Source organism: Monopterus albus, unplaced genomic scaffold, assembly GCF_001952655.1.
Source record: "Monopterus albus unplaced genomic scaffold, M_albus_1.0 scaffold12.1, whole genome shotgun sequence".
Classification (NCBI taxonomy): Eukaryota; Metazoa; Chordata; class Actinopteri; order Synbranchiformes; family Synbranchidae; genus Monopterus; species Monopterus albus.
In genome coordinates this window covers 987900-1002110 of record NW_018127892.1, presented here as the reverse complement: position 1 = coordinate 1002110, position 14211 = coordinate 987900, and the positions used below count along the sequence as shown (strand labels likewise).

Here is a 14211-nt window from a genome sequence, read left to right as displayed (position 1 = left end):
CGAATTGAGGCAGTAATTAAAGCAAAAGGAGCCCCTACCAAGTATTGAGTACATATACAGTAAAAGAACGTACTTTCCAGAAGGCCAGCAATTCACTAAAAATGTTTTTTAATAGGTCTTATGAGGTATTCTAACTTATTGAGATGGTGGGTTTTTGTTAAATGTGAGCAAAATCTTCACAATTAAAGGACCCAACAGCTTAAACTACTTCAGCCTGTGTGTACTGAATTTATATAATACGCGAGTTTCACTATTTGAGTTGAATTACTGAAATAAATAGACTTTTCCACGATATTCTAATTTATTGAGCTGCACCTGATATACTGCATATGTATAGCACCACATGGCCAAAGTTTATGTTAAAAGATTTGGGAAATCTATTATTATTCTTTACCTTTTTTCTATTTCGTTACCTATCACTGGATTGATACCGAAGAAAACGTTACTACGTGATGATTCTCAGGCAGGCTGGAGTTACAAAGAGTGCCTTTTTACTGACTTCTAAGCTAATTTATGGAAACCTCTTCATCAGAGCCAATGATATGACTCAAAAAAGTCTAAAATCTGTATCTAAAACTGTGTGCATTATGGTTGTGTGTTAAATATAAGTGACTCCAAGAAGCAGTGTGATTTATGCCACAAACTGCAGTAATTGGGCATCTTTTATTGGGCTACGTATTTCAATTATCTTAACTGCCTCCATGAGTACAGTATGTGTACTGCTCACTGTTTTGCTGAAGTGGCCTAACTACAATAACTAACTTTCCACTGGGGAGGCCTCACTGATTGAAAACTGAGCCTTACGACTTAACACACTCACACATGCACTTTTCTTATTATTGAAAAGCACTTGTACACTTGTGCATACATGTACACCCATGGTCTGTACCCTGTTGCCCCACCGTAACAGACAGTTAGTGGGACAGTCACTCTGTCATTTTTTGTCCTGTTATTTAAAATGGTTGCTGTACATTTTCCAGCCAATATTTCCTCAGTTAAATCATCTTCTCCACACACAAGAAAAAAAAAAATCTCATCGGACAGGCCTGGGCTCAAAATAACTACAGCCCTTCTGGTGTGGTTGTGCCTGGTTTCCTTTTCTAATATATTAAAAAAGAAAAACCTCATTCGCTAATCCACATACTGTATTATATCTAAATCTGAATGCAGCACATGAGCTTTCCTATCAAACCAAGGAGAATTCCCTCTGTGTTTACAGCTGGTGACTAGACCAGCTTCCTTTGAGGCACAGACTACTGGGCTACCAGTATCTGACTGGGAAGCTATTAGATGTGGTAAGCTGAGATGTGGATCCACTCTAGGCCACATTCACAAACAAATTCTAGGTTTGATTCAGGATGCTGAACACACACCAAAGCCTTGGGCCAACTTTATATAACCCTGTCTGCTTAACAGGAAGTGCTTAATGCAGGGAGATATTTAACACTTTGGACAGTGTGGATCATTTGCTGTACTATTAGCAAATTCATGTATTCCTTACAGACCTAAATCTATAAGCTTGTCGAGACCACAACACATCCTGAGAGCAAACACTGCCTAACAGACTTATTTCAGGGAAGCATGTTCCCAAAGCTCTCAACAACCAGTGCTCAGGTAATTACACTGTCTGGTTTAATTTTGTGCTTCATGCATTTACTGTAAATTTCATACCTCTACAAATTCAAAATGGATTTTTAAAGCACTTTCATGGTACATTATACTTGGACATAAACAAGCTGAGATGTTATTTAGGTATATAGATGTTCTTCCATCAGTATAATTGAAGCTCTGATTGAAGAAATGATACTGTTATTGTTTGTTTGAATTCTGCCTTTATTACATATTTGTCTTTACTGAGATCTACCCATGGATCAATTCAGGTTTGTGTCTGTCTCTGTGTCTAGGTGGATTTTATTGAAGTTCAGTTTATAGCTTATGCAGCCTTCATGTGCCCCTTATGATTTCCTGTCTCCGCTTATTGCACATTTAAGTGCTTTTGGTTGAAAATAATAAAATACAGCCTGTTCGTGTTGCTCCAGCTATCTCTCTTTATTGAATGGAAGTTTGTGCATGCAAACACCTGTACACAACCCCTGTGTACAAATGAATTTCTGGTAAGTTATTTCTTTGTGGTGTGTTCATCAGTGTTTCAATTTTGATAAAACTGTGCCACCCCTGCTGCGTATTCCCCCACCTCTCCTTTTTCACGGATAGTTTAATAACATATAAAAAAGCCCTTTGTAGTGCTAGAAGCACATATTATTTATCACTAATAGAGGAAAATAAGAACAACCCCAGATTTCTTTTCAACACTGTAGCCAGGCTGACAAAGAGCCACTGTGCTGTTGAGCCTAATATTCCCTTAGATCTCAGTAGTAATGAATTTACGAGGTTCTGTACAAATAAAATCACAACTATTAGAGAAAAAACATTAATCATATCTTTCCCACAACTCTCACAGATGTATCATTAAGCACAATGGCTTTAGAAACATCTGTAAGACCTCATTTATACTTAGACTACTTTCTCCCATAGATCTCTGAGTTTACCTGAACTGCTTCATCTAAATCATCATGTCTCCTGGACCCCATCCCGACCAGGCTGGTCAAAGATGTTTTACCCCTAATCGACACATCCATATTAAATCTGATTAACTTCTCTCTATTAACAGGTTATGTTCCACAGGCTTCTAAGGTTGCTGTAATTAAACCTCTACTCAAAAAGCCTACTCTTGACCCAGGTGTTCTGGCTTATTATAGATCAATATCCAATCTCCTGATTATTTCTAAAATACTTGAAAAAGCTGTTGCAAAGCAGTTCTGTGACCACCTACACAAGAATGATTTGTTTGGGGATTTTGAGTCTGTTTTAGAGTCCATCATAGTACAGAAACTGCATTGGTGAAAGTCACCAATGATCTTCTCCTAGCCTCAGACAAAGGACTCATCTCTGTACTTGTCCTCTTAGATCTCACTGCTGCTTTTGAGACCACTGATCACAACATCTTATTACAAAGATTGGAACAGTGATTAACGGAACCACACTAAGTTGGTTCAAATCTTATTTGTCAGAAAGATTCCAATTCGCTCATGTTAATGATGAATCTTCCATGCAGACTAAAGTTAGTCTTGACATTCCACAGGGCTCTGTGCTGAGTCATTTTGTACATGCTGCCCTTATGAAATATTATCAGGATATTGCACAAATTTCCATTGCTATGCAGATGATACTCAGTTATATTTATCTATATGAACCCAGATGAATCTTTGAAGTCATTTTTGACCAAGATATGTTCTTGAAATCACACATAAACCAAGCCTCTAGAACTGCCTTCTTTCACCTGTGCAATATCACCAAAATCAGGAGCATCCTGTCTTAAAGTGATGCTGAAAAACTGGTCTATGCATGTGTTACACGCAGGCTGGACTACTGTAACTCTTTACTATCAGGATGTCCAATAATTCCATAAAAAGCCTCCAGTTAATCCAAAATGATGCAGCCAGAGTACTGACAGGAACTAACAAGAGAGATCATATCCCTCCCATATTACCTTTTCTCCACTGGCTCCCTGTAAAATCCAGAATGGAATTAAAATCCTTCTCCTAACATGCAAAGCCCTTAAGGACAAGACTCTATCGTATTCTAAAGACCTCATTGCGCCTTATCACCCCAGCAGAGCACTTTGGTCTCAGAGTACAGGTCTACTTGTGGCTCCTAGAGATTTCTTCCATTAAAGGGAGTTTTTCCTCCCCACTGTCACCAACTGCTCACTCAAGGAGAATTTGTTGGGTTTTTCTCAATAATAATAATAATAACAAGGTCTAGACCTTACTATGTAAGTGTCCTGACATGACTTCTATTGTGAATTGGCATGATACAAATAAAATTGATTGAATAATTGAATTTGAACTGCTTATTCCAACCAAATGCACACTAGCATATGAAAGGAGGCATCGGCATCCAGGCGTGAACCACATTAACAATAAAATATGTTCTTGACAGCAAGCTAACATTCATGTCTGCCCACCAGGCTGACAACTTAATCACCTTCACTGTTGAGTCATGAACATCAGTTTAAAATGTGACACTGCTACATTCAACATGGAGCCAACACAGGAGGAGGCAGTTAGCAATAGGAAGGCACACCTCATCAAGAAAGCCTTTGGCCATACAATGTATGGGAAAATATTTAGTACCTAGGAACTCAATTGTAAGCTCTGCAATGTACCACAAATATTCTGCAGAGAAGGAAGTAACTAAAAATACATTAATAATCTACAAAATAAATCCTTCTCTTGCATGTGTAAGATATGAAGTTTAAAAGTCAGTGATGATATAAAAGCGTTCTGCTATGAGATTAATGGTGTGTGATGCCTTTAATTTAAACAGTGCGTGTTGAGTGTTATTGTTTTTACATTGTTGTAAAGCAGCTACATAAAATTCAGAATACATCAGCATCCATCTTGGACCTGCTTTGTCCTAGCCAGTGCAAGAGGGGGAAAAATTCAATTTACAAACAAGAGCTCATATTAACCCCAGTACTTCAAAGTAAGATAGATCTTAACCATAATGCACAAAGAACCATCCACTCATGCAAACTTTCTCTGTTCACCGGCTGTTCACCATCACGTGCAGTATTCTCGCTGAAAAACTGCTCAGGTCAGTGGAACCAGTTGACTCTACACTGATCACATATGCCAGAGGGGAGAAAAAAGGCATGTCTTTGCTGTGGCTGTCATCCATCAAGTACAACAAGCTTACAGCCTACAGACGCAATGTTATTTAAGATGACAGAGTATTGTGGAAATGACACTCTCCATTCCATGTCCTACCACTATTTCAGGCCACTGGCTCTCTATCAAGTTTAGTTTATTTGCTGTCCTCTGTCAGTTCATCAGAGGTGGGTGTGTTAAGGATGTCCTGCTGTCTTGTGGGGCTGAGGCAGATATCATGCCACTGTGATTGTCAGAGACTCACTTTATACCTAATACAAACATACAGCACATCTTTACAGCTTAGTTAAGGTTTACTGATAAAATTAACATTCGATTTTAAAAACCTCCATCAATACACAGTGTAACCAGATTTACAGTATGTGCCTTCCTAAAACCAAAAGCTAATTATTTATTGTTCTTTTGAATAGGCAGGAGCTTTAGGTAGTGACCAAAGCAATGAGTTTCCTTCATAAAGTGGCTGGACTCAGCCTTATAGATAGGGTTTAGAGTTCGGACATACAGTATGGAGGAAGCTCGGAGTAGAGCTGCTGCTTCATTGCATCCACAAGAGCCAGTCGAGGTGGTTCAGGCATCTGTTTAGGATGCTGAACAGACACCTTCTGTTAAAGGTTTTCCAGGCACCTACAACTGGTAGGAGACTCCAGCGTACACCCAGAGCACACTGGACGGATTATATATTTCATCTAGCCTGGGAACACCTTGGGTTCTCCCAAGAGGGCTGTCTGGACCTCCCCGCTGAACCTGCTGGCCTCACGATGGACCCCAGATGAGCAGTTGATAATGGATGGATGGATAGGAATGTCAAAGATTTGCTCTCTTAAAGACCTAGTTCAATATTTTAGGAATATTTTGGAAATATAAAAAAAACAAAGTGGAAAATTGACAAGTTTGGTTTTATGGTGGGTAGCTCTTTCCCCATGTCTAGTCTTGGTGCTAAGCAGAGCAAAGCAGCTGCAGGCTCTAGCTTTTAAGTTACTGCACAGGTATGAGAGTTATTCAGTCTTCTCATCTAATCTTGTAAGTATTTTGAAAATATTGATTTATTCACACAAAAGTCTTGACATAGACAGTGTTGTAAGAAGGTAAACCACAAAGCCACCAAGCAGAAATACGGTATTATTATTATTATTGTTACAAATGTAAGCCTAGTGTGGTTGCACTTGACACTATACAATATAGACAACAATAGAAATGAAGCTAATATAGGGTTGTGGGACAGGAAGGACATAAAACTCTGATGCTGCTAATATTTGAGCTTTAATCTGTCCAGAAACGATAGCCACTGTATAGGATCAGAAGCCTGGATAGCATTAGATATCAGCTGTAGGCAGTTGAACCAAGTTACTGTGTGCAAACACGAAATCCAGAAATGAATGGGATGAAAATATTTAGCACTGATTTCTTGAAACATTTTGAGTCTCCTTAATACCTTTGATGAGTAGATCTTTAAACATCTTCTTAATAGTGGATGTTAACACCCAGTAGAAAAAAATTTAACTGAATTATAGTAAGATCTTGGCTGTATTGTCACGTTGCTCCTATATTTGTTATCTAATAAAGTCAGGATTCCCTGCTGCACCATAATATAAAAATTCCAAGATTTTGTCATGACTTTCCATAACTAAGTCAAACTCCTTTCAAGATCTGAAAATGGCATTCCTTTCTGGTTTTTTAATGTTGTTTATCTGCTGAGAAAAGTTCTAATGGGGTCAATAGTCTTGCTGAGTTTGTTGTGAAGGAAACCATCTAAAAAGCAGCATGCAATGAAATGAATAAGTCGTAAAATATACTGCAGTATAGACCTGTAAACAGAATTCTTTCGGCTATAAAAATATCCCTAAGGTCTTCTGAGAAAGTATGCATACATAAGCTATATGCATACTCTATGCTTCAATTTCCATAAATAGGAAAATGCACAGGAAAAACCTCTGAAGAAAAACACTGAGATATGATGAGTGTTTCACTGTTTTTGATTTCTTCGCCCTAAATCCAATCTCACCTTAGACCAAGTTGAACCTGTACATTATTACCTGCCTCTTCAATCATACATTGCTAACAAACATACAGTTTTGATATGACAAATTTTTGTCAGAACTTAATGTAAACCTACGATGCCAAGATCAAGACTGTGTGTATGCATTTGTCAAAGTAAATAACAAAACAGAGAGCAAAGGAGACAAGCTGTAGCTGATTATTCACCAACTGTGACCTCCTGTTTATCCATTTACTCCTTTTCCTTTCCTGTAAATCCCCTCTCTCTGATACCTGGATATGAGGACTACAAGGACTAGGACCGAGAATGGGAACAGGACTGCAGCTGTGGCTGAGGCTAATTAAATTTTCCCGGCACCACTGGCAGGCATGTTGCTCTTCAAGCAGGGTTATTAACTTAGTTCTGCCCATTACAGTTCTCCTCCTCCTCTCTCCTCTCCTTTCCCTCCTCACCACTTATGACATCCATCACACTCTCAGTGGTAAAGACAGAGGGCATGACAATTTAGAAAAACAGGGAGAGGGCGTTTGAGACACGAAAGCAGGAAGAGAGGGAGGAGACCTCAGTAAGTGGACTGCTATGGCAAATGTCACCTGAGCTATGATATATGGACTTATGTGTAAACATTTCATTGGGTGTTTGGGGGAGGGGTTATAAGACAGGAGCTTGAGGTCGATTTACAAAGAGCAGTTAATGAAATGAGATAGGAAGGGCTAGGCAAAATGTGCACCACACACACAGACACACAGCTACATGCAAACAGTATGTCAGTGGTGACCTCAGCAGGACGTCTCATGATAAGATGCCCTTAAGTTGCCTCTCTAGAAAATGACTTCACTATGTTGTACAACATCATAAGGCCCATGAGCATGAGTCACACCTACAGTATGTGTATGTTTATGTCCTACAGTATCTACAGTGCAAATGTGGAAACTGTATTCTGAGCCAAAACACGTACTGACATACTATTGTGTATTTCTATTGCTGTCTTTAGGAAGGCTTTGGTTTGAATGACTTCTAATGGGACATTATTTGTGTGTGTTAGATTAAGTGGCAATAGTGAGAATATAAAAGAGGGAGGAAAATTAACTGAATATTAATAGATTTATTTCTCCAGATTCCAGTAGTCTCAGATATAACTCTCATGATTTGATTTAATTACAGTACAATACAGTAATCACTGTCCTTGCAGTGCCCTTAGAGAAAACCCTATGTCCACAAATTTAGCAACTTCCTGAAGCATCCAGTCAGTTATGTGAGCATATTAAGCCTGTTTTGTTCTGGGAGTAATTCTGTGACACATGGAAAAACATGACAAATCAGTCTTATTTATTATCATATCTGTTTCAACTGTACTCTCAAAAAACAGCAGGTATTTGATTAATTCTGCAAAAAACCCAGATTCTGTTAAAAACCAACATTTTTCAGCATTTGGTGCCATTTAAACATCCATCCATTATCTATACCGCTTATTCCTGATTAGGGTCGCGGAGGGGCTGGAGCCAATCCCAGCTGACATTGGGTGAGAGGCGGGGTCCACCCTGAACAAGTCATCAGTCTATCACAGGGCTGACACATACACAAACAATCACACACACTCAATCCTATGGGCAATTTAGAGTGGCCAGTCAACCTAAGCTGCATGTGTTTGGACTGTGGGAGGAAGCCGGAGTACCAGGAGCGAACCCACGCAGGCACAGGGAGGCAACAGTGCTAACCCCCGCGCCACTGTGCTGCCCACCTTAAATAGCACCACAGTTAATAGTGCTTTAAATAGTGCTTCAGCAGCCAGAGTATTTTCATAAATAAAAGACAGTGGCAGTCATGTTGATCTTGAAGTAAAAAGCAGAAATACAACATTTATTTGCATTGCAAAGGAAATAACCAGGAATGTGCTGACTGGACAATGCAGCACTTTCCCAGATGTCCTCACTATAAAGATAATGTTGAACCAAATCCAGCTTTTTTTTCCTTTCTGTGTGATGCTGCAGTGTTTTGGTAGAGGCCTGTGTGGTGCCAGTTGCATTCTGTGTGAAACCTTACCCCTGATTCCTTTGGAGAGGCTCACTGCTGCAGTTTGGCTTAGCTACACAACTTTCAGTACCTGTTAGTGTTAATAGTTGTTTTGAATTTTGATTTTAAATACTTTTATCATATTCAGATTACCTTTAATTTCCCTTAAGAGTTTTGTTTATTTACTGTGAAAGTATAGCTGTAGCATCAATACAACTATCACAGTAAGTTAAGCGAAAACTCTTCTTGACTTCATAACTTGATTTCATTCGGCTTTATCACCTGATACCCCCGTATCATATTAATGTGCCCTATACTATTGAGGCCTCAAGCACCCAACAATAAAAATACTTGATACATTTAGAGGTCCACAAGATAAAGTAATGCTCAAACCTCTCAACACTAACCCATACAATATCTGCTGCATGTATAAATAAGCAACAGCTTTCTAACATTTCAGCCCTATAACATCTTTATTAGGTAATGATACAGCAGCGATGTGTTTACAGGTCATTGTGCTGCCTCCAAGTAGTCAAACAAATCAACCGATGCATGTTTAATAGAAGTTCCACTAAAGTGATCAAAATCAAAACCAAGATCATTCTGTTGGTTGCTTTATTAATGCCATGTGCAAGGCTTTAGTTCTCTGAGACCCTTTGTTTTAAAATAGAAAAGTACATAGAGAAATGTTTAGGTTCATTAAACCTAAACACCCACTGCTGTATATATTATGTTAAAACAACAAAATATTGAGAATGCCTTGGCACAGATATGTGTCTATATATCATCTTTATTCCTGCTTAAAAGCTTGCTAACTTTCCCTATGTATATGCATTTTTCTTCCAAATGGCAAAGCGAGCACCTGCCTGACTGTCAGTTTAGACATCTTCTGCAGGGAAAACAGAAGACAAATCTGCTTAACAATTTACATTTCCAGAGTGGGAATTACTGGAGGGCACAAAAAGCCCAGAGACAACAGGAGGGAAAATAGAATTACTCTGACTGGTACAAAGCTCTAAAAATATGGCCCACTGGTCTGTCTGTCTTGTGTGTTGGAAATAAAACCACTTGGTTCCTTCCACATCACCCGTTTGTTCCCCCCTGCAAAAGAAATAGTCTCTGTGGTTTTACAGAGCCAGCACAAACCCCAACAGGAAACTCTAAAAACACATGGACTAAGAAAAGGGGTCTATATTTAAACCCCCCCCAATTATATTTAATTGCAGAAAAGCATAGCCAATTCTAGCCACGGGGGCTGAGGCTGTAAGCTGAGCTTGCACTGTGACTGGCCTATTTTCACTGGGGCCAGAGCAACCTAAAGCTGGAGACAGGGACAGGAGAGGACAGGGAGACAAACAGTGAGACAGAGCAAGTGAGAGCATAGATAATGAAAGAAGGAGAGAAAAAATAGACTGAGCAAGAGAGGGTGGATAATGGGTGTGAGAGGTAAGGGGCAGGGGGCCTCCCTCCCTTCTGTCCCCCTTGTCTTGTGGTGCAGGGTTATTTTTAGCTACGATGGGGAGCAACGCGGTGCTGTAAAGGCAATCATTTCTGCTGCGGCACAGTCATAGCTCACTGCGACATCTCTGTCCCAGCCAAGGAAACACACGCTTGCGCATGCATGCACACCACAGTTCAATAACCATGGGTTTTTAAGGACTGGTCTCACTGTCAATACTTTAAACTGCAGCTGCCAGTTGCTGGTATCTTGTATTGATATTCACTCTTTAAGGCTGCAGCTTAAAGAGTCTCATGACATTCGCATAGAAACCACTGACACTGAAAACTATTTTAACTCCCTAAAATGTGAAATTACCATGATGTAAGAGCTTCTGTTGAGCATCCTGGGCTAGTGCCTGACCTGTATTTAACATTTGGCGACAACTTCTCAAAGGTCAGATATCTCACTCTTAAGTGGTTGTTGTTTTTTAAGTGTGCACTGAAAACAAAAGCCCCTTCTTAAACGGTAAAATGTGCAAATCAGCCAGAGCGCGACAGGTCATACCAGTCTAGTTGGGGATTAGCTGAGTAAACGTACATGCACACACACAACTGTATTCCCTGGGTGACATTTACCAGGTCAGAGAGAGAAAACCCTGAATCAATACCTCCTCTTAAAGGAATTAAAACATGTTTCATTACATAATGGAGCTAATAGCTATTGCTTTTAAAATAATATTTACACATCACTCTGTCTCTTCCTGCTTAAAGTCTAATAAGGTTAATGTAAGGAAATATCTCAATGTTTGTCTCAATTTCAACACTAACTGTCCTTGTAACCATGCTATATATTTAGCAGTCTACAGGGCAAGGCCATCTGGCTATCAGTGTCACATGTTCAAAAGCCAGAGGCCACTTGTCTGGGCACCGAGGCCTATTGATAAATAGATGTGTTGTACTGTATTTATATGGGCTCATGGTCATTTGTAAAATATGCATAGTACTATTAATAGACTTATTGATAAAAATATTTGAAAAATAAGCTGTGTTCTGTGAACAAATAAAAAAAGATTCTGCATATTTTGAAGGTATGTATTTAAAACAGATATTAAAGAAAAAATACATGATCTCAAGCTTTTCACAAGGAAAAAATTGGAAAAGAAAAGGAATGTTATATTTCTGTTGTAAAAAAAAATCTGGAGTTTGTATTATCTGAAAAAAAAAATGTAACATGCACCTTTTCAGACTGTTTGACTACCTCGAACGCTGGTCTAAAAAAACTGACATGTTGTCTTACCTGTCAGTTTTGTACCATCTGACGTGGACAATCTTACCAGCTAAAACAGTCTTGCACCGTTTTAGACATTATGAACATCTTGAATACTGGTCTAAATAATAGGCCTACATGAGCAGTGTTTCAAAGTTCTTATCCAAAAAAATCATTACTTTACTTTTAAAAATTGGTTGTAGTTTCAGTAGTTATGCAAAAATAATGGCAACACTAATTTTTTATTACTCACTTTTTAATAAAGTGAGTAAAAGGTATGATTGTATTGTTTGTTATGTTTAAAGAAAAAGTTCAAAATTATCACTTTGTTGCTGTGAATTAGAGAAGATAATACCACTGCTACTGTATGTCTGTATGCTCCCATTAAAACCACAACTTGTTTATTCTAAGGAAACAATGAGTGTTCTTTAGGGGTGCTGGTAGTTTGATTTTCTTTTCAGATATGTACTGAGCTAGGCAGCTCTTTCCTTCTTCCAGTCTAAGGGGCTGTTCACTTTTCACGTCATTTGCATGCTCAAATTCATTATTTTAAATGGAGACAGGTGAGAAGTGGGATTAGCGTGCTCACAATAGAGAGCGACGCTATCCCGATGCTCATGCCTCCCAAAACACCCAGGAGGCATTCTAAACTTTTCAGAATGCAGCAAGCGCACCACAGGTCATGTGACAAGAACCAATCAAACAGTTTCACCCCTTCTGTAACAACATCCGGTTCAAAACTCAGCCAAGATGGAGCACAGAGCTCTTGGATCAGTTGGTGAAATTCTCCGTGTTTTCTTTGTGCTTGAGGGATGGGGTGCGCCAAGACATTTTATTTCTCTGCTCTTGTCCACAAATAACTCTAGTAGCAGGGCTACCGCAAGGAATATTTGGTGGTGGAAATTCATTTATTTCCTGCAACTTCTTTGTCCTCATGCAGCGCGCAGCTCATGGTTACTTAGCAATAGCAGACACCACGGGAGCGCAAGCTCCTGAGCACTTTGGAAGAAAGGAGAAAGCGTGGCATTTTCCACGCATTTTAAGATGTGATAAATGAACGGCCCCTAACCCTACTGTCTGCTGACTGTAGCATCATATTTAGCGTATCTACTCATCTTACAGTATGTAAATGTGGGCAAGAAAAAGAACAAGTGCATTTCCAAAAATATCAAATGACTCCTTTAATTTGGGAATATTCTCCTTACCAGTGATGAGCTCCCGAACCTCCATGTCACTGGTCTTCCTCAGCAGACGGATGAGGGCTGGGATACCATCACAATTCTTGATGGCAACCTTGTTGTCACTGTCTTTGCCATAGGAAATGTTGCGTAGGGCGCCACAAGCCTTGCGGTGCACTTCAGATTTGGGGTGGTCCAGAAGCCCCACCAGAACAGGAATCCCCTTCAGCTGACGTACATCCTTCTTAATTTTATCGTTTTCGTAACACAGGTGCTGCAGGTAGGCAGCAGCATTGGACTTGACTGGGTCGATGGGATGGCCTAGCATGGCAATGACCTCGGACAGGTCTGGGTCACGCCAGCGTGGGTCCTTGCGGATGCTGTCAATAGAGGGCGAGCGCCGGCCACCCATGTGGTCCAAACTGGCCATGCTCCCTCTCTCTGGCTGTGCCAGTGGCGCTGAATACATGCCATGGATATACGGGTGGCGCTCATCAATCAGCTCTGCCTCGATGGGGTCGTCTGGGTACCCTCTGGAAGACAAGAGAAGAGAGGACGATGAGGACCAGAGAGATGGAAGCTAACTCAGGCAGATTTGTCTGAAAGAAGAATTATGCTGCTGGAGGAATGAAGGGGAGAGTGGTGGTCTGACCTATTATTAGGTCTGTTAGAGAGACAGTGGTGGCAATTTCCTGCAATAAGAGTGATACAGGAAGCAACATTCTCATTTTTCCTCCCTGGTGGTAGCGTCAAACACATCAGACAAACATTAAGGCTTAGCGAGACTGATTGAGAGACAGGAAGCGATTGTACAAAGAAAAAACAGACATTTCTCAAAGAAACACAGACGAAGTCAACAACAAAGAAAAATCTTTGAAGGAAAGTCATGTGAAGTCTTTTTTTTAAGAAGCCACCACATATAGCAGAGAAGGGATTTGATGTCTTTTCCCCCTGGGAACAGAGAAAGGAGCTGTGCTTTCCCCCCAGGGAGGACCAAGAGACCCTATGATGCCCCCATGGCTCCCTTTGCTCACAGCAGCAACACTAACAGTCAGTCACTCAAATATTAATGGCCATCTCAATGGGACTTCTCTGTTGGTATTAGTCTCACTAGCATTACTATTGTTTGTACTGTGCTCTGTTCATTTTTGTGACAAATTTAAGTGTTGTCCACTGGGGGAGGAAGGGGAGAGTTGCCTTTGAGGGTCAATAGGGGGTTTCCTTCAACGATTCTTTATTTCCCAAGCTTCTCAGAGCCTATGATCTATGCTCTGTTTGCTACAGTTCATTAAAGACAGCCTCATCAATTCTTTATAGGAACACGGGCAAAAAATAGAGGCTCAACTGCAATGACAGATCATTTGTTGCTGAGTACGTATTTTACTCAAGGCTCTTTATTCATGGGAACAATTTTTCACTTGTAGGGGGCAACTCTGAAAATGGAGGCAGGGGAGTCCCATTTTACACTGGCAGAAAAGTTCCAAAGCATATTTTTAAACTTTTTTTTGAAAACATACCGCTGAGTTGTCTAAAAGGAAAAGAAAATGTTTGGTATGACATAGGAAGAGGAATTTAATTATTGTT

General features: G+C 39.9%; 1 protein-coding gene across 1 annotated transcript in view; it reads right to left on the bottom strand.

The window, feature by feature from the left end:
- The window catches only part of arvcfb (ARVCF delta catenin family member b), a 206485-nt gene that overhangs the window by 52548 nt on the left and 139726 nt on the right, over nucleotides 1–14211 (bottom strand). Inside the window, 1 exon segment of the mRNA XM_020590476.1 lies at nucleotides 12655–13160. Coding sequence (XP_020446132.1) covers nucleotides 12655–13160 — 506 coding nt within the window.